This window comes from Sodiomyces alcalophilus (genome assembly GCF_042370955.1).
Source record: "Sodiomyces alcalophilus JCM 7366 unplaced genomic scaffold ACRALscaffold_1, whole genome shotgun sequence".
In the NCBI taxonomy this organism is placed as follows: Eukaryota; Fungi; Ascomycota; class Sordariomycetes; order Glomerellales; family Plectosphaerellaceae; genus Sodiomyces; species Sodiomyces alcalophilus.
In genome coordinates, this window is record NW_027263532.1 from 13,934 (window position 1) to 32,689 (window position 18,756).

The following is an 18,756-nucleotide window of genomic DNA, read 5'->3' on the forward strand; positions in this document are numbered from 1 at the left end:
GCGCACGTTGGGACCAGGGCTCCAGGCAGCCGTGGTAACTTAGCACCTATACTAAGCTATATAAAAGCCGGGATATAGTTAGTTTGGATAAGTCGCTGTGTTGGGACGGAGCGGTCTAGAGGCATTGGGCTGTTTTTCTGGTTTATCCATGGGAAGGGCGTAGGTCGGGTCAGGTAGATATGTATAATATAGCTCCGACCTCTTTGCTAAACGCTATTAGTGTTATCTACGCAGTATTGTCTCGTGGTGGCCTGCATCCAAAAACACACATACAACCGTCCATCTACCAGTTACCGTCTCCAGACGCTTACTCTTAGGCTCCTCTTACAACGCGGCCAGCTGCTAATAATAGTCCCTATTCAGAATACACCAAATACTCTAGTCGCGATAAACATCTCTAATAAGTAAACACGAGTATAAGCATGTTTATTTATAATGCTTAAGAGAAACGGGCAGTACACTCCTTATTATACGCCCTTAGCTGCTCCATCTTGGTTTCTATGAATGGCTCCAGCTCTGCGCGTGTATCGTCATCAAGCAACTCAATACCAGCGCCTTCTTTATGCAATGCAGCCCAATAGACAACATCTATCTCGAACCCTTTTTTGGCTGCATGATTGAACCAGAAGCGACCGGAGCTCCATGAATCACGCATCCGAGTAGAAAGTCGAGGTGCGGCGAGATTCTGTTTCCCGCCGGCCGACACGCCTTCCACGAATTCTAAAGCCTGCAGGAACTGCTCCATTCTAGGCTCATAAAGGGCCAGGAATTCTTCAATCGAACCGCGATCAAGCCACAGTTCCGGGCCAGATAATAGCAGCCACCAAGGGGGGTCGTACGTGAACTGTGCTGGCATAGCGTTCGTAAATTCAAAGTCGAGTACCGCTGTGATTTGAAGAGTGTCCGGATGAACAAGCATGTTAGAAGGCCGGAGATCATCGCAGTAAAGGATAAACGGCCCAGCATCGTCGACACAGTGCTCGGATATTAGCTGGGGGAACCGATTGCGAGCAACAAATCGTCCGCGGGCAATTTCCGAGTCATCTGCTAAGTTGCGTTGAGTCCAGAGGTGGACTAGATGCTCACGCGAGACTGACTTAAGGTAGTCGCTGGCACGATCGAAGGGTGAGGTTGGAAAGCGATCACCTGGGTAGCCTGCGACTGTTGCCAACTCATTCATATTATATGTCAGTGGTCTTTTAGTAACGGACCACGTGTCACCGTCTTTCGAAATGGCGCCGATACGGGTAAACGTAAGCTGGGAGAGCTGAAGCAAGTAATCGGCAATCTGATGGTAGATCTTGTTCAACTTTGCATTGTCGATATTTGGGTCCAAGACCATTTCCTCTTGGTCGTTTTCCGTTGGTCGTTTCAGGACCTTTGATAGGAGCACCCCCTCGACGTAGTCCATGATGATAAACGGGCCAAATTGATGCGGACTGTCGACTGTCAAGCCCCAACTGTGGATATAAGGGATGGGAATCGTGGTGTTTTGCCTGAGATATTCCATCACCTGGACCTCGTTCGTGACCTTCTCGTCCCGGAGGGCCGTGGCCGTATGTCCTGGCTTTGGGAATCGGATAATAGCGTCCGGGCCTCCATCACTGAACTTGAAGCGGAAGGCGAAGTTGAAAGAGCCCTTGAGGAAACCAACGTACTCCGTGGCTCTACCTTTTCCGCGCCGAGCAGCAACAAATGTTGCCAGTTCAAGTTTAGCGTCGAAGACCTTGTCTAACCAGGCCCTGCATTCATCGTCGCCGTTCGTCTCCTCTATTTCGTCAAAATACGTTTTGAGTGAGGATATCTTCTCCTTCATGTTGATTGAGGTCCGGCGTTGAAAGTAGAATAAAGTGTTAGAACGAAGGAGTAAAGATATAATAAGATGCGGTGAAGAAGTTAATGGGCATAAGAAGCGTCGCGCGGATCAACTTATAACCGCGTCCTGGTGACCAAGTTCCTAGACATGCATTCGCCAAGTAACCTAACTAGGGTGGCTTGGGTTTAGCGCTATGCGAGTCCACTATTTATCTGGATCCCTGTTATATTAACAGCCAATAAGACATGATTATTTGATGGGAAGCTGGGGAAATTCTGCTTGTGTTTGTACTCCGTGCGCAATGTAGCTTAACCTAAGTTCGTCTACTCTCCTAATATAAAACCAGAGAAGTGTTGCTAACGAGCACCGCCACGCCTGCGTTGCTGGGATATCTGTGCTGCCTTCTTCATCGCCTCCTCCATCTCTCGTTTCTTTCGAATTTCCTCGCGCTTTCGCTGTGATTCTTCGGCTGCCTTACGCATCCGTTCTTCTTCCTCGTCGTTCGGGACTTTAATAAAACCGCCGCTATCGGTTATATTGGTACTTGGGTCGATAACGGGAATGGCTGGAAGCAATTGGTTAGAAACAATTATACACATTGCTCGGGTAGCTCTTACTAATGCAAGGGTTCGATGTCTGCTATAAAGTATTCGTTTTCGTGTGAAATACTGTCTGTTAGAGGTGGTAATAAAGGTTATAGATATAGGCAACCTACGAATAGAGCTGCTCCTACTTATATACACTATGAAGCCATTTACAAAATTTCCTGGCTAGGCCTTTATCCGTTTCATACCCGCCGTGTGTCACTTTCCTGCCGACCTACGTTGTATACATTTATCACTTCTAAGAATAACAAGTGCCCTGAATAAGCGCCCTGAATATTAGACGGGCAAGGATAGGAGGTGTGATAGAAGAATCCTACCTACATATACGAAGTACCATACATATGTACGTTATGCCACCCACCCTCCCGGATACACTGCCCCACTATCGGGCCGTACTTAGTACTAAGTAGTGCTAGATTCTTAACACAGCGCCACGACCGCTACTCACGTTAAAAGAAGGAGGCAGGATATTCCAACTCTATTCGTAGTTCTGATAAGCCCATCCTTTTCAACGAATCAATTTTATTATCTAACCACCAAAAATACATACAATCAATCTACGAAGTACCTTAGCAGGAGGTGACGGCACGGGACGCAACAGCATAGTGGCGAAGATATACATGGGCGTGCGCGTGCGCGTGGGAGAGACTATGGGAGACTGATAAGCCTATCCCTCAATTACAACAACAACAACAACAACAACAACAACAACAACAACAACAACAACAACAACAACAACAACAACAACAACAACAACAACAATAACAACAACAACAACAACAACAACAACAACAACAACAACAACAACAACAACAACAACAACAACAACAACAACCACAACAACCACAATAATAGGAGCAGCAGCCGCAGCCGCAGCAGAAGTTTGATTAATCCAATCAATCGAATTAATCCAAGACGTTAGAAGACGTTGGCTGGTTTGCGACCGTAGCTATGTACATATGTACGTTATACAATGTCAAGCATTCCAGAATAGGAAGAAAGTGGGTCTATATCAGAACTACAGTCGGAATATCCAAATGGTATAGTCGGAATATCCTGTCTCAAAATAAAAGTTAAATCCATCTAAAGTTTCAACGAGCTATGTACTACGTATGTCCGGTGACCCTTTATTTACTCGTTGGTGTCCTACACACTTTCCTGCGAACCGTTCATCATCTTCCCTCCCAGGTACAACGAAAGTCGAATATTGCTAGGACACATACCTTATCATGACAACGTCTAACCCCGCGACTAATGAACCGACCGTCTCCGACCCCGACCCAGAAAAGGGCGTCGGGCCCGAGCCCGTTATACAGAGCCCTGGCCACGCATCGGATTCTTCCTCGATAGACCCTGGAGCAGACTTGCTGGCCGGCGAGAACAAGAACATTGCTCTCGTCCGCAAGATGCATCTTTTGAATAATGTATTTCGCCTCCCCGTCTGGCCTTGCGTCTTCAGGTCCTGGGATGGATGTCTCCATGTCGGCTTGCTCTTCTCGTGCTTGTCTGCTTCTTTCCCCTCATTATTCAAATTTGGACGCGATGTGTGAAGTCTCTAATCTCCTCGTCTGCGCATAGGCCATAGACCAAATCGGATGGACAAACTTCCATTGGAAACTGTTCTGCCTTAGTGGCTTCGGATATGCCGTCGATTCCATGGTTACTCTCCTGCAGAGTGTCATTGCTGCCCAAGCGTACTTAGAAATCGCACCGAATGGAGGTTATGCGACAGGTCTAAGCATTGCCTCGTACGCTGGCCTCCTCGTGGGCGCCCTTTTCTGGGGTGTCACTGCCGACATCATCGGCCGTCGCATCGCGTTCAACTCGACACTGTTCATCGCCGCCGCCGCAACCATCGTCGCCGGTGCGGCCCCTAGCTGGGAGAGCCTCGGCTTCTTCGTCGCCCTTATTGGTTTTGGTGGCGGCGGCAATCTTGTCCTGGACCCTACTGTCTTCCTCGAATATGTCCCTTCATCTCGGCAATGGTCTATCACCACCATGGCCTGTTGGTGGGGTGTCGGCCAAGCATTCACCGGCTTCATCGCTTGGGGGTTTCTGCGTATGTGCTTTCATTTCCTCCCTCTTTTTTCCATGTCGTTTTTTTTTTTTTCGGGTCTTTCCCTTCCATCTTTCTTCCCTGCCGAGTACGGTTCATCTCGATCTGCCGTTAACCTCGAATTGTAGCCCAGTCACGATGGAACTGTAGCCAGCCCGAGAAGTGTACCTGGAACAACAACATGGGCTGGAGGTTGGTATTCTTCACTGCTGGCGCCATCGTCTTTGTCATGTCCATGTCTCGCGTCCTCGTCGTCCGTCTCAAGGAGACGCCGAAGTATCTGCTCGGACAAGGTCGCGACGCCGATGTCGTCAACAACATCCAGGCTCTCGCAAAACGGTACAATCGTCCTTGCGATCTGACACTCGAACAGCTCAAATCACATGGTGACATTGTCCTGAGCGAGACGACGAAGAGACATGCTCCGCGTGTCCTCATGCACCATCTCAAGGGACTGTTTGCAACCAGGAGGCTCGCCCTCTCGACCCTCATGGTCTGGTTCTCATGGACACTCATAGGCCTTGCCTATCCCCTCTTCTACGTCTTCCTCCCGTAGGTCTTGTTGATCGTCACATAGTGTCACTGCTCGCCGTCTAATACCTCCACATAGGTCAATCATTTCCAACCGTATCCCCGTTGAGGAATCGTCCTATATCACTTGGCGTAATTATACCCTGACAAACGTGTCAGGTATCATTGGGCCCATCATCGCTGGCTTCCTTTCCAGCATTAACCGCATCGGCCGGAAGTACACCATGGTTGTTGGTGCGCTTTTAACCATGATATTTTTCTTTGGTTATACAGCCATCACCACCACGACTCAAAACGTCGCCTTTAGCTGTGTCCTTGGTAGGTTGTCCGTCCTGTCTTTATTGTCTGCAAACTTGCTGTATCGCTGCTAATTCTCTCGATAAGCCTGCTGTATTAACATCTACTATGGTACTCTGTATGCCTACACGGCCGAGATCTTCCCTTCGGCCCACCGTGCCACTGGTAGCGGCATTGCTGTTGCTCTTAATCGCGTCATGGGAATGATCTCTGCAGTCATCGCTGCCGAGGGCGGAACCGACACGCCAGTCCCCCTCTATGTCTGCGCTTCCCTCTTCCTCGTCATTGCGCTGGTCTCTGCTGCATTTCCCTTCGAGCCCCAGGGCCGTCGCAGCTCTTAAGAGTTAGGAGTAGAGGTAAGGATTGACGTCAGTTGTTTATGTGCCTCTAACTTGTCTACATGGGTGGGATGGGCGCCTGTTCAATGTGACGCCATACACCGGGGCGAATATCTATCATCCGGTATACGAAGTGCATGTGCATTTATACAAGTCAGCGGTAAGTACTAGACGCATTCCCAGCTTGAAGAGAGGAGAAGCATGGGAGGGCATGTTGTATGAAATTCAAGACTGATTGATTAGACCACCAAAGTCTGGCGATTATGCATTCTATATTAACTCTATGGGCCAGGTCCAGGATTGGATTCTTGACTGCGATATCCATGGATAGTCTCTATTGCGCACTGCATGGTCTCCTGCGCTGTATGCTAGCTGCAGGACTTGAACGTGATGTGAGTTGTGCGACACTCCGACTCTCATCAGACGAGGAAGACCATCAACAGCATCGAGAGAAGCGCTCCAGCGTCGGCGACCTTGAACGTGACTGCTGAAGCTTCGACAAAGTCGGTGGAAGGTGACGGTGTGGGAGCCGTATCCGAGCCATCACCGCCGTGGCCACCGTCGCCGCCATGACCGCCGTCACCTCCGTGGCCACCGTCGCCGCCATCGCCGCCATCACCGCCGTGGCCACCGTCGCCGCCATCACCGCCGTGGCCACCGTCGCCGCCATCACCGCCGTCACCTCCGTGGCCACCGTCGCCGCCATCACCGCCGTCACCTCCGTGGCCACCATCACCGCCATGACCACCGTCACCTCCGTGGCCACCATCACCGCCATGACCACCGTCACCTCCGTGGCCACCATCTCCTCCGTGGCCACCATCACCGCCATGGCCACCGTCGCCGCCATCGCCGGCATGACCGCCGTCACCTCCGTGGCCACCATCACCGCCGTGGCCACCATCTCCTCCATGACCACCATCACCGCCATGGCCACCGTCACCTCCGTGGCCACCGTCACCTCCGTGGCCACCATCACCTCCGTGGCCACCATCACCGCCGTGGCCACCATCACCTCCATGACCACCATCTCCTCCATGACCACCATCACCGCCATGGCCACCGTCACCTCCGTGGCCACCGTCACCTCCGTGGCCACCATCTGCTCCGTGGCCACCATCTTTACCATGGTCACCATCTTTACCATGGTCGCCATCTTTACCATGGTGGTCCGAGGTTGATGTTTTGATAGGAACGTGAGCGGTGTGAGGAGTCGAGGCCGTCTTGACGGGTACGGTCAGGGTAACAGGGCATGGCTCGGGCCCACAGACATCGCAGAGAGTAACGGTCGTTGTGAATCCCGGAGGGCAGTCGGTTGGAGCAGGGAGGTGGCAAGTGCTCTTGGCTGGGCACGGATAAGTGATGGTGTAGGTGTGCATGCCAATGCCATCTGGGCCCAGAGTTGGTAGCACGGTCGTGTAGATCAAAGATCCAGAATGCCAACCATGACCGCCTTGACCCGAACCGACCGTAGAGGTAGGAGCAAGGCTGGTGATGGTGATCGGGGGGAGCGTTGTCGTGACGGTACAATGGTCTGCGAGGGCCGGTGCCTGCTGCTGTCGAGGGGCAACAGGTATAAGGCCAGCCAGTAGGCCAGCAGGGAAAAGAGCGACCATAAGATGCGAGGCAACCATGTTGACTTGTTGAAGTAAGCGACTCAAGTGTAAGACTCCTGTGCTGTAAAGGAAATTGGGGCTGTTGGGGGAAACGAGCGGCGTAGAAGCACAGGGGACGCGTAGAAAACGAGTGTGGTAGGTCGGTGAAGAACAACTGATGCCAAGATAGGACACAGAGCGTTTCTTACTGCCTTTATACCACAATGAGCTCGTGGTATGACTTGGTGGAAATCACTCATGGGCCATGGTCCAGCTTCTGAAAGCCATTCTTGGATTGTTTGCGGTTGAGGAAAACGGACTCGGTCCTTCGGGAGAATTGCCCATCGGAATGCTCGTAGATGACCTGGCTGCAGCTTGCCGGATTCTACACTTCACTCAAGTCAGGCCTATGTTTTGGGAAGTGTATAGAGTATGCGGTACTGTCCGAGCAACCTGTCCCCTTCCCCCGGACTCCCCGGATCCTAGTGGCTACCTAACTGTATTCTGTGTGAGATATGCCGGGGCGTAGTCGCAGGAATGCTGGCTGCCAACAGTTGCCGGAGATATTTATTCTCTGCATAGAAATGTCTTTCGGCCCGCGGCTGAAGTTAGATTGAAGTCTATGTGCCGACAGTAGCTACGATTACAGCCAACGCTGCTTACGGACTATGGCTGTGGTTCGGTCTGATCCGGCATCAGCTAAGAGTCAAGACATAGCGGGAGATCATCCAGGGTCACCTGCACAATATCGAGCCAATGTCTCACATAGATAAGTGCTGGGCTCAATAAAGGAAACACACAAAGAATGTTATCCCTTGAATGCAGAGCTCTGCAGCCTCTACCTCGACACTATAGGGCATAGGGACTTTATTTTGTCTTACATGCGCAAAGTACCAAGCTGAGATCGACTGACTCGTTTTCGTCCATGAAGCTTTCGGCAACACGTCCGTCTTATAATTACATGCTTGATGTCCATGAGACACTGTTTCACGTCAGGAGATGCCTCTTCCAGGGACGAGTAAATGGAACGCGGACAACAGTGGTCACTACATGTAGTCTACAGTTTTGCTCTCACCGAGCCTCCTGGACATGACATGTATTCCCGAATATCCCATGTGAATGATGCACGGCATTGAGTGTTGTGTAGTTTTCATGTTGTCTTCGATTAAGGCACACAACTACACATCGCATACTTGCAGCGTTTATGTGCTGAAAGCACATTGAGTGTCCAACTACCACAACACGTAGAGGCTGGAGTTAATTTCCTTCTAACAAGACAGCCATGGTGCATCATGCATGCGGTCAAAATGGGCTCCAGGGAGACGGCATGCTATACCTTACTTTTCTAGAACTCTTAGACTTTCGGCGCTTCACTTACTGTTTGCCGACATTCACACGTCGTCAAGGAATGTAGGTCCGCCACTTAGACCGCAGGCGGCCATAAACGGCCAATCTCAGTATGACCCTCAGCCCCCTACCTACAAGCTGTGTCTCCAGGCTAGTCGTAAGACAAAGTACACTGCGGTACCATAGCCAGGGTGACGGGGTATGTTGAGAACTTAGGAACATGTGGAATTTTCGAATCTCCCTTTGCTCGACATTCCTGTTCTCAGATCTCATCCACCCACAACTCCCTGGAAAGTCGAAAGCGGTGCACCTCGGAGCCTGGGAAGACCGTGATCCCAAGGACTCATTTACAGGCTCACATATGTATATATTAAGGCCCTTCCGAGATCACTAATGCCAGAAAGCATATCAGCATCGTAAAGACAAGCATCTCTCTAATCATTACCATAGCCAACTCTCATCGAGAAGGAGCACGAGCACTGTCCTTTTCCGTCATTACCTCACCTTTGCCATGCGTGTCCCTGGCCTGGCCGTGGGCGCGTCCGTCCTTCTTGGACGGGCACTAGGCTCAGCCGCGCCGCAGATGCCTAGCCGACCCGACTGTCCCGATGGCGTCGAAGTCGTCACGGTGCAGCCAGTCGTCATCCTCAATGTCCAGCCTATTCACATCAGCTCGTTCATCCCGTCGAACACCGTTCTGACTTTCGGGAGCATCACAATCCCGATTACTGACGCCCCTACGACACTGATCACGGATATCACTCTCACAGGCACTTCCACGTCTCTGTCTACTGGGTAAGTACTGAGAACTGACGCGATACAAGGAGCCGCAACAAAGCCAGCTAATACGTATCGGCGAGTAGCACGGGGGCACCCTTTACCAGCCCTTTCACCACGTTGACAGCCACTGGCCCTGCTGCATCCGGAACTGGCCCGGCCACTTATACTCTTCCTCCTAGCCGCCCTGACGAAACGGGGACTGTGATCGTTGTCCAGCCGACTGCGACCAATGTTCCTACCTTTACAGGGCCATACACCACCGAGACTAGACCTGGAACTGGCACAGCCCCCACGACACTCACACTCCCCCCAACTGGCACTGGGACAATTGGTACCGAGGTTGTGCTGGTCCCGACTGATCCAGGCCAGACCTTCACTGGTCCTTTCACCACTATCACGGGCCCGGCCACTGGCACTGTCCCTACCACCATTACGCTGCCTCCTACTGGCACCGATACTGTGGGAACCGAGATTGTTTTGACGCCCACAGCTGGACAGCAGACCTTTACTGGCCCCTTTACTACCATCACGGGTCCTGGAACCGGCACAGCTCCTACCACGCTTACCCTGCCCCCAACCGGCACGGGCACCGTGGGAACGGAAGTTGTTTTAACGCCGACTGATGGTGCTCAGACCTTTACTGGCCCATTCACTACTATCACGGGTCCTGGAACCGGCACTGCTCCTACCACGCTTACCCTGCCTCCTACCGGGACAGACACCGTGGGCACCGAGATCGTCCTAACGCCAACGGCCACTGGAGAACCGACCTTCACTGGTCCCTTTACCACTATCACTGGTCCTGGCACCGGAACTGCTCCTACCACCCTTACTTTAGCCCCCACTGGAACCGATACCATTGGAACTGAAATTGTCTTGGTCCCAACTACAGAGCCTGTCACTTTCACTGGCCCTTTCACTACCATCACCCAGCCAGGCACAGCAACTACAGAGGAGACTCTTACCCTTCCCCCCACCGGAACCGGAACTGTGGGAACTGAAATCATCTTGACTCCTACCGGTGCTGGCCCAACAACCTTCACCGGCCCTTACACGACTATCACGGCCCCTGGTACCGCGTCCGAAGAGGAGACCATCACCCTTGCCCCTACTGGAACAGGGACTATTGGAACACAGATCGTTTTGACGCCTGCAGGCCCCGATGCTACAACCTTTACCGGCCCCTATACGACCATCACGGCCCCTGGCACCGCGGCCGAAGAGGAGACCATCACTCTTGCCCCCACTGGAACAGGGACTATTGGAACCCAGATCGTTTTGACGCCCGCAGGTACCTTTACTGGTCCCTTTACGACTATCACGGCTGAAGGCACGGGAACCGAAGAGGAGACTCTAACTCTTGCCCCCACGGGAACGGGAACTATCGGAACAGAGATCGTCCTGACGCCCGCAGGCCCCGATGCCACGACATTCACCGGTCCCTTCACCACTATCACGGCTCCAGGCACGGGAACTGAAGAGGAGACTGTCACTCTCGCCCCTAGTGGAACGGGAACTATCGGTACAGAGATCGTCCTGACCCCCACCGCTGATAGTGGAGAGACTACCTTCACCGGCCCCTTCACCACTATCACGGCTCCAGGCACGGGGACTGAAGCGGAGACTGTCACTCTCGCCCCTACTGGGACGGGAACTATCGGAACAGAGATCGTCCTGACCCCGACCGCTGATGGTGGAGAGACTACCTTCACCGGCCCCTTCACCACTATCACGGCCCCAGGCACGGGCACTGAAGCGGAGACTCTCACTCTCGCTCCTACTGGGACGGGCACTATCGGAACTGAGATCGTCCTGACCCCTACCGATGGTGGTGATGACACTACCTTCACTGGACCCTTTACCACCATCACCAGCGTCCACTCCGGGACAGAAACCTCAACTCTCACACTGACTCCCGACGACCCGTCTGGAACCGGAACCGAGATTGTTCTGGTGCCATCGCCGACTGGCACTGAGTCTGCGGAGCCGTCCGAGGAGCCTCCTGTCTCTTCCGCTGAACCATCTGTCGAGCCCACGCCTGACCCATCTGTTGAACCCACGCCTGAGCCCAGTGCGTCTGAGGAACCTCCTGTTTCTTCTGCGGAGCCGTCTGAGGAACCTCCTGTCTCTTCCGCTGAGCCGTCTGAGGAACCTCCTGTCTCTTCCGCTGAGCCGTCTGAGGAACCTCCTGTCTCTTCCGCTGAGCCGTCTGAGGAACCTCCTGTCTCTTCCGCTGAGCCGTCTGAGGAACCTCCTGTCTCTTCCGCTGAGCCGTCTGAGGAACCTCCTGTCTCTTCCGCTGAGCCGTCTGAGGAACCTCCTGTCTCTTCCGCTGAGCCGTCTGAGGAACCTCCTGTCTCTTCCGCTGAGCCATCTGCCGAACCCACTCCTGAACCCAGTGCGTCCGAGGAGCCTCCTGTTTCCTCTGCTGAGCCGTCCGAGGAGCCTGCTGTCTCCTCTGCAGAGCCGTCCGAGGAGCCTGCTGTCTCATCCGCTGAGCCGTCTGAGGAACCCACGCCTGAGCCTAGTTCGTCCGAAGAGCCACCCGTCTCATCCGCCTCGGACCCAGCGTCTTCGGCTGAACCGTCTGCCGAACCCAGCCCTGAACCCCGCCCGGAACCGACCGAGTGCACTATCGAGCCGACTCCCTACTGCGAGCACGCCTTGCCGGCCGGCTGTTCACAGCTGGAGAACACGAACGGTCTCGCGCTGATTCCTGTCCTCGCCGAGTGCACCATCGCCCTCGGACCATTTGCAGTTGGTAATGTGGCGACCTGCTTGGCCACCATCCCTACCCTCACCACGGTCGGTAGCGACATTGTGGCCTGCATCTTGACTGCACTGGAGGGCCAGTGTATCGAAACCTTGCCCCAAGCATGCGTGGACCTCTCCTCATCCAACGGTCTGGCGCTCGTTGCCGATATCGCCGTCTGCACTGTCGCCCTGGGTCCATTCGCCCTTGGCAGCGCTTCCACCTGCTTGTCGACCGCAAGCATCACGACCGAGACCGAAGGTGTCAGCGTTGTGGAGTGTCTGCAAATCGCTCTCGGCTTCGTTGATGGCACGGGCGTTATCATCGACGGGGAGTGTGTACCTGTCGATGACGCCGTCCCTCCTTAAATGAAGCACTTGCATTCTTCGGAATACCATTGCCATACTCGGCATAGTCACAGACATCAATAACTTTCTTTTGTTTCTACTGTACCTCTACATCTTGCCGTATTTCAGTCCTGGAGCTTGTCATCACCGCCTTGCATCTTGTTAGGCGGAAGACACATAATGGATGGAGATGGGAAAAGGTTGACACCAAGACAAGAGTCGTCTTCTTTATTCGTTAGCTACCTAGAATGCTATTAGCATAATTCAATAACCAATTTCTTTCATATCTGCCTCCAACTTGAGAATATAATCAAGGTGCTAAGCGCGAGTTGAACCCCACACCTGTCGTGGCATGCATTCTTGCAGTAGATTGTAGGGACAACGAAGAATGTGCTTAGATGACATTGGGTGGAGGTGTCTCACATCACAGAGCAACCGTCGCGCTCAAGCTGGGCAGCTAACGAATGAGTTGGGAGATGGGGCCCAGGACCAAAGCAAACGAGAGCACAGCATTCCAGATACTGCTGCACGACAATGTGCGCAATCCGGGCCGAGGGAAGTCGTGTCGAGAGCGCTGAGGAAGTCAAGACGAGCTAGTCTGCACTGGGTGAGAAGACGGCGGGATCAGAACACACCGAGCAAGACAAATTAAAGAATCTATTGTTGTGTCGACTTCTTGGACCTAAACTTCGCTACCAACTTGCCCAGCTTGGCTCGAGCCAGCGGGCTTGGTGCCTCGTCGGCGGCAACAAGACGACGGACTAGAATGTTGTACAAACCCCCGAAAGCAAGTGCGATTGCTGTCGATGTAAATATGATGACATTGTAAGGCATGCTGAAGTCTGGAACGGGGAGATTCAGCAGCAGGGTCGTGGTTCTCACGCTTTGCACGCGAGGACTGACGGTAGTGATGACAGCAGCCGCGACGTCAAAGCCGCGGTTGGCATCGGGGGGATATTCCGTGTAACGTAGAATGGTCTTCTCGAAATCATAGGTGAGGAAGACGGTTGAGGCCGGCGGGATCCTCATGCGCAGCTCGAGCTGCGTGCCTCTCGCACGATCCACGGCAGGGCGGTAATATATGTCCTCAATCATGGCTGGCTGGCTCCCAGGTGAACCCTCCAGCCTGGCGTTCAGGGTGTGGAGATACACTCTCATGAACCAGGGCAATGATTCCATGTAGATGAATTCCACCTCGGTGTCTTGGCTCGGGTTGGTGAGAATGGCTTGCACTCCTCCACGCTCTTGACCATGCCCCATGAAGCTGCGCTCGGCGTAGATGAGGGGAGTTGGTGACTGAATGAGCTCGTCCGTCGAGTTGCCTCCGTGCTTATCATCGGCGTCAGGGCCGGGCAGGATGATATCAACGTCACCCTCCGTATCGAATGTCAAGCATCTGGACGTTCCATCCGGGTTCTTTATCTGCTGGACCCCTGCCGAAGTGTAGACGCTTCGGGAATGGGGAACTTGGATGCACACGGGCGGTATCTCCGGATCTGTGAGAGGACACGCCCCTTTGATGGGCTTCCCAAGGACCTGGGACAGGGACCACTCTTGGGAGACGGCGTGACCGAGGGGGTAACAGGTATTCGGGGAACTATACGGTTTGGACGTGTCGCATTGTAGGTCCCGGCTAGGCGGCGGGCGGGGAATGTCCTGGGTTCGCTTGGACCGCTCCATATCGAGAACCATGTCAATTGTCTGCTCAATCTCCAACACGCAGTCGCCATCTCTGGGGCAGATGGGCTTGACATCAATGGCCATGCTCTGGTAGGAGGAGTCGAAGAGCTTATGGCCGTCTAGCAAGGAGGAAACTCCCACCTTGCCCTTGCAAGGGAGGAGCTTCACAAACGGTGTCAAGTTTTCCGTACACACCACTTCCTTCGGAAGGACGCCGTGTAGCAGTCGAAGGTTCGGAATCGAAGATGCGGGGTGGTCCCCTTCAGGTTGGAAGGACATGATGGGGCTGGTCGTACGGGTGCTGTCGACGAAGTTGAGGGAGGCGCAGAAGAGGCCCGACAGCGCATTTGTCAGAATCAGCCATTTCTCGTCCGCCCTAGAAGCCAGGTTAGCTCGTGTTACGTAGGAGGATACGAGGTGATTGGAGGTGAAAGCCATACTCCTCGTCGCTTTCAGACTCCAGCCATGCCCAGAGCTCGACGCCCGTGCCTCCCTCCCGCTGCCCCTCCCACGGCCTGGTACCCCAGCTCTGAGCATCCCACCGCCCAAGACTGAATCTCAAGTGCAGTTCACGAGTGCCTGCATGTTGTAGAATCTGCGCCAAAGATCTGGGGAAATAGCGGAAGTTCTGAGACTCAAAGTCGTAAAAGGACGTGTTGGAACGAAAGTTGAAGCTTGCCAGCAGCGCGGACAAGGGAAGTGGACGTAGGTTCAGTTGCTCATAGTAGTCGGCTGCCGAGGCCAAGGAAACGAGGGGAAGGAGAAAGATGAGCGCCAGTAGATGGCGCATCTTGAAAGAAGGCCAGACAGGAGAAAGGGTTGTTGGACCTGAAAGGCACCTAGTAAAGCTGCCTAGGGTGAAGTCGCCGAGGATGCGACATACAGGTCGCGTCAGAGTCCAAGGACAGAAGGTGGTGTGTATCGGCAGAAATGCTTATTAAGCTTTCTCGTCACTACGAGCTGTATGTAACTCGCTTTCGCGTAGCACCAGCAGCAGCACCATCACCAGCCTAGCTACAAGAAAATTTAGTCGCTTCATTTGTTTATTTCCATATCACGCTCCTCGTCCCTAATTACTGTCCTCTTACTCTCTCTTACTGCCGACAACACTCCCCGTTCGGTACCGATCATGGCGGCGGAACAAAGAAAGCTGCTCGAGCAGCTTATGGGAGGGTCGGCGTCCACACGCGCCACCCAACTCTCCATGACGGACCCCAAGGTCTGCCGCTCCTACATTGTCGGCACCTGTCCCCACGACCTCTTTACCAACACCAAGCAAGACCTCGGCCCATGCCCACGAGTGCACTCGGAAGGCCTCAAAGTCGAATACGAGTCGTTGCCCGAGAAGGAGAGGCAGCGGTACGGCTTCGAATACGACTACATGCGCGACCTGCAGAAGTACATCGACGACTGCAATCGCCGGATTGATGCGGCCCAGAGGCGTCTGGAGAAGACGCCCGACGAGATTCGGCAAACAAACGTTCTAGTAAGCTGTTTCATGCCCCAGAATCGAGGACACGTCCCTCTCCTCCTCCTAGCTCGTTCTGGCTCTAACATGTTCTGTCTCCCTCCCTTCTAGCTCAAAAACATCTCCGACCTCAACGCCAGTATCAACAACGGTCTCCTCGAGGTCGAGATTCTCGGCGAAATAGGAGAGGTCTCCCGCGCCATCGACGAGTATTACCGCGTACGCCAAGCGCAGCAGACAAAGGCGGAGCGCGAGAAGGAACTCAAGGAGCTCTCCGACACATCAGGTCCATCGGGTCACCAGAAGCTCCAAGTGTGTGATGTATGCGGCGCATACCTGAGCAGGCTAGATAATGACAGGAGGTTGGCCGATCATTTCTACGGGAAAATGCACCTCGGCTACGCCCAAATGCGCAAGACATTCGACTCGTTTCCCAAAGACATGCGTGGCCGGATGCGCGCGCCACCTATGGATGACGACAACATGGGCCCGGGCGGACACCACAGGAGCTCTCGGGGAGGCGGTGGCGGGGGCGGCTACCGTGGACGGGGCCGGGGCTATCGAGGCGGGTGGTGAAGTCGGCCGTAACGCCCTCCTCCTTGCGAGCGACATCCGGAGAAGCACGAATCACGGTGAATTGTTCCGGAGAACCCGAAATATCTTTCTCGATCCTATACTTTCCCAGGCGCTGCGACAGGAGCAACATCAGTTGGTCATTTGTTGGGGCAGACACGACCGTATCGGCGTTGGCCTCGGTGTTCGGATAACGCCCAGCCTGCGACGCCTCCGCGAGTGTCCTTTCTCGGCCAGCAATGGCACAAGACAGACCCACGTATACAAGGCGCGTTGTGGGCTACCACCCCCTTCTTTTGTCGACATGGAGGTGGGTTAAACACGGCCTGTTATAGATTGAGATGAGTATGGTCTCGACTCGCAGATGTCATCTGGACACGCACACTGCCACCCTTGTCTAGTGACTGACTAAATCGCCAGTTGCGTGCAAACTTGGGGCTACCTTGGAATCCACTCCTAACTCACGAATCATTGGGATTCATATATAACGTGAGAGGATGGCTCCGAATTATACTCACAACAACACTGCAGAAACTGGTATCAGCAAGTCTTCAATCGCACGCCTTCGGTGTGGACTGATTTGCGAGCGTTGGGATGGCTCGTGTCAATTGTCCACGGCCGTTATCGGGCATTAATTTTATTAACTCAATGACCCAAAGTAACTCGACATTCTAGCTTCGCTTGTTCTTTCGGTGTCTTGGGGGCGGACGAGTCCGTAGCGAGGCAGTCAAAGCAGGCCCTTTTCCTGAAGACGCCCGTGTATAAACATAATATACTATTGTACATCAGACCGTGTCCGATGTCATGACCCCAAATGCGGAAGCCATGCTGCATTACAGTATTATCTACTTGGTGCCTCTTGATGCCGACCTTGTGTCATCGTGGCTATTCAATCTCTTTCACTGGCTTCTACCTATGCATGCTATATACCTCAGGGTTTGCTTATGGATGCACTTTCACACCGTTGTGCACTTCCAACAACTGTAGCTATGCCTGAGCGCCCCCCTTATTATGGAATCCACTGTATTCTTATTGCTTCCCTTATGGCTTCTTGCCAAGTTTTGCGTCGAGAGCTTCCATTTCTTCGCCCCAGTTCGTGCTTCCTAGTGGCGAAATAGGAGACGGCTTATCCTCGGTGCCAGGCAGCGCCGGGAAGTCTTCCGTCCTGATAATGGGTTTCGTCGATACTTCCGCTGATGCGTTGGGTGCTGCATCGTCTCGAGTGCCACCTCTATCGCGGTTGAAACCATCGCCGCCACCACGGCTGCCCCGACCACGACCTGGTCCGCCTCTACCTCGACCCCTGGCCCTGCCGCGAAACGCCTCCTCGCCGGCGAACCGATAATGGCCGGCAGAGTAATCATCGTCGCGGGCGTACCGGCTGCCGGCCAGGGAATTCAGTCCCCTCGCGCCCCGGATGCCACCATGGGCGCTGTGGAAATCCCGAGCGTCGTCCTGCTCTTCCTTCTTCCCGAGGTCCCAACCACCTTCCTTGTTCTCCATGGCGCGTAGTTTCCTCTCGCGATTCCTAGCCCGCTCTTCGTCCATCCGCCGCCTCTCTTCTTCCCCGCGCCGTCGCCGTTCCTCCTCGGCTTGTCTCCTCTTGCGCGCTTCTTCCATACCCCTCGCATACGCTTCGGCGTGCGTCCGCTCGTCTGCCTCGGCTCGTTCGAATTTCCGCGTCGTCTCGGCGTTGAGGATCCGCATTTTCTCAAGCCGCGCCGCCAGCTCTTCTTCCGTCAACTTGGTGCGCGGGTTCGCGCCCGACTTGATCCGCTCCTCGGACCGGAGCGCCGTATTCTGGCCTGGTATGGCGGCGCCAGCACCGCTGTGTTTGCTTTCGCGCAAGGTTCCCGCGTCTGCGCTAGGACCGGTGGGGGCAGTAGGAGGAGGGGTGGCATTCTTGGAGGATGTAGCAGGGGACTGACGGCGTGGACGTGACGGGGGCCGTTTGTCGCTGTATTTGGAGTTCGCCAGGCCTTTAGGAAGGGGCTGCGTATGCGTGCTGACTGTTCCCGTATTCTGTGAGATCGGTTGCTGGCCCGTCTGGGCTGCGGGCTCTTGGGGAACGGCTGCGACGGGTTCTTCTGTAGGTGCGACGGGTGCATCTTCGATCGGCTCGTTGTCGTCCGTGAGCGGCTCGAAGTCGTCGGCGAACAAGTCATCGTCCGTTCGCCCGCCAAACTGATCGTCCATAATGGTTATAGGCTTAGAAACGGGGAAAGAAAATTACAGGGGACAGTTAAGCCTGCTGTGTAGCAATGCAAAGTCTAGGAAGCAAACACGACTTGGGACGGGTATGAATTCGTACAATCCATTCAGGTCGAATATCAAGCGCCAGGAGCTCCTGTACGGTAAGTAAAGGTACAGGTACATTACGTGTGGTTATTACAGAGTACTATGGTAAGTAGGTACCTAATGAATCTCCACCCTGAGCCTGGATCCGAGGAATAACCGAAGCTGGGAGGAAATTCTCCCCCCATGACTACCTTAATAATAACACCAAACCAACGCCGCCGTCCTGTCCGGATACCTTGTCCATCGAATCTGTGCAATTATACCTGACCATTG

General features: G+C 53.9%; 8 protein-coding genes across 8 annotated transcripts; 3 read left to right on the forward strand and 5 right to left on the reverse strand.

Moving 5' to 3' along the window:
- Positions 1-350: 350 nt before the first annotated feature.
- Positions 351-1,872, reverse strand: ACRALDRAFT_1060627 (uncharacterized protein). The gene has a single exon (XM_071016265.1). The coding sequence runs from the start codon at positions 1,814-1,816 to the stop codon at positions 440-442; it is 1,377 nt and encodes a 458-aa protein (XP_070878286.1). The 5' UTR covers positions 1,817-1,872; the 3' UTR covers positions 351-439.
- A 1,712-nt stretch (positions 1,873-3,584) lies between these two features.
- On the forward strand, positions 3,585-6,202 carry ACRALDRAFT_1047341 (uncharacterized protein). Its single transcript, XM_071015498.1, has 5 exons — positions 3,585-3,845; positions 4,000-4,480; positions 4,606-5,029; positions 5,088-5,326; positions 5,393-6,202. The coding sequence occupies exons 1-5, from the start codon at positions 3,651-3,653 to the stop codon at positions 5,644-5,646; spliced, it is 1,593 nt and encodes a 530-aa protein (XP_070878287.1). The 5' UTR covers positions 3,585-3,650; the 3' UTR covers positions 5,647-6,202.
- Positions 6,203-6,476: 274 nt separating this feature from the next.
- ACRALDRAFT_1016755 (uncharacterized protein) lies at positions 6,477-6,686 on the reverse strand (the record flags this gene model as incomplete). The annotated part of the gene is made up of 1 exon (XM_071014734.1): positions 6,477-6,686. A coding segment is annotated over one exon (210 nt), but the record flags the coding sequence as incomplete, so codon positions are not given.
- A 41-nt stretch (positions 6,687-6,727) lies between these two features.
- On the reverse strand, positions 6,728-8,445 carry ACRALDRAFT_1091627 (uncharacterized protein; the record flags this gene model as incomplete). Its single annotated transcript, XM_071019579.1, is given in 6 exon segments — positions 6,728-6,899; positions 6,997-7,033; positions 7,088-7,199; positions 7,215-7,338; positions 8,314-8,397; positions 8,423-8,445. Coding segments are annotated over 6 exon segments (399 nt in total), but the record flags the coding sequence as incomplete, so codon positions are not given.
- Positions 8,446-8,697: 252 nt separating this feature from the next.
- On the forward strand, positions 8,698-12,630 carry ACRALDRAFT_1091626 (uncharacterized protein; the record flags this gene model as incomplete). The annotated part of the gene is made up of 5 exons (XM_071019578.1): positions 8,698-8,784; positions 8,852-8,914; positions 8,986-9,380; positions 9,470-12,451; positions 12,492-12,630. The coding sequence occupies 5 exons, from the start codon at positions 8,698-8,700 to the stop codon at positions 12,628-12,630; spliced, it is 3,666 nt and encodes a 1,221-aa protein (XP_070878290.1).
- A 491-nt stretch (positions 12,631-13,121) lies between these two features.
- On the reverse strand, positions 13,122-14,934 carry ACRALDRAFT_2095937 (uncharacterized protein; the record flags this gene model as incomplete). Its single annotated transcript, XM_071022753.1, has 2 exons — positions 13,122-14,520; positions 14,585-14,934. The coding sequence occupies 2 exons, from the start codon at positions 14,932-14,934 to the stop codon at positions 13,122-13,124; spliced, it is 1,749 nt and encodes a 582-aa protein (XP_070878291.1).
- A 339-nt stretch (positions 14,935-15,273) lies between these two features.
- ACRALDRAFT_2095971 (uncharacterized protein) lies at positions 15,274-16,188 on the forward strand (the record flags this gene model as incomplete). The annotated part of the gene is made up of 2 exons (XM_071022754.1): positions 15,274-15,630; positions 15,724-16,188. 2 exons carry the CDS (start codon positions 15,274-15,276, stop codon positions 16,186-16,188), a joined length of 822 nt encoding a protein of 273 aa, XP_070878292.1.
- An 838-nt stretch (positions 16,189-17,026) lies between these two features.
- ACRALDRAFT_1060623 (uncharacterized protein) lies at positions 17,027-17,810 on the reverse strand. The gene has a single exon (XM_071016264.1). It carries the CDS (start codon positions 17,803-17,805, stop codon positions 17,227-17,229), a length of 579 nt encoding a protein of 192 aa, XP_070878293.1. The 5' UTR covers positions 17,806-17,810; the 3' UTR covers positions 17,027-17,226.
- Between the last annotated feature and the right edge of the window lie 946 nt (positions 17,811-18,756).

Bases quoted from the DNA above. Each gene is read 5' to 3' on its own strand.
- ACRALDRAFT_1047341 (XM_071015498.1), top strand. From the start codon at position 3,651: ATGACAACGTCTAACCCCGCGACTAATGAACCGACCGTCTCCGACCCC. The intron at 3,846-3,999 runs GTATTTCGCCTC...GTCTGCGCATAG, and splicing joins AGATGCATCTTTTGAATAAT to GCCATAGACCAAATCGGATG. The intron at 5,327-5,392 runs GTAGGTTGTCCG...TCTCTCGATAAG, and splicing joins CGCCTTTAGCTGTGTCCTTG to CCTGCTGTATTAACATCTAC.
- ACRALDRAFT_1060623 (XM_071016264.1), bottom strand. From the start codon at position 17,805: ATGGAAGAAGCGCGCAAGAGGAGACAAGCCGAGGAGGAACGGCGACGG.
- ACRALDRAFT_1060627 (XM_071016265.1), bottom strand. From the start codon at position 1,816: ATGAAGGAGAAGATATCCTCACTCAAAACGTATTTTGACGAAATAGAG.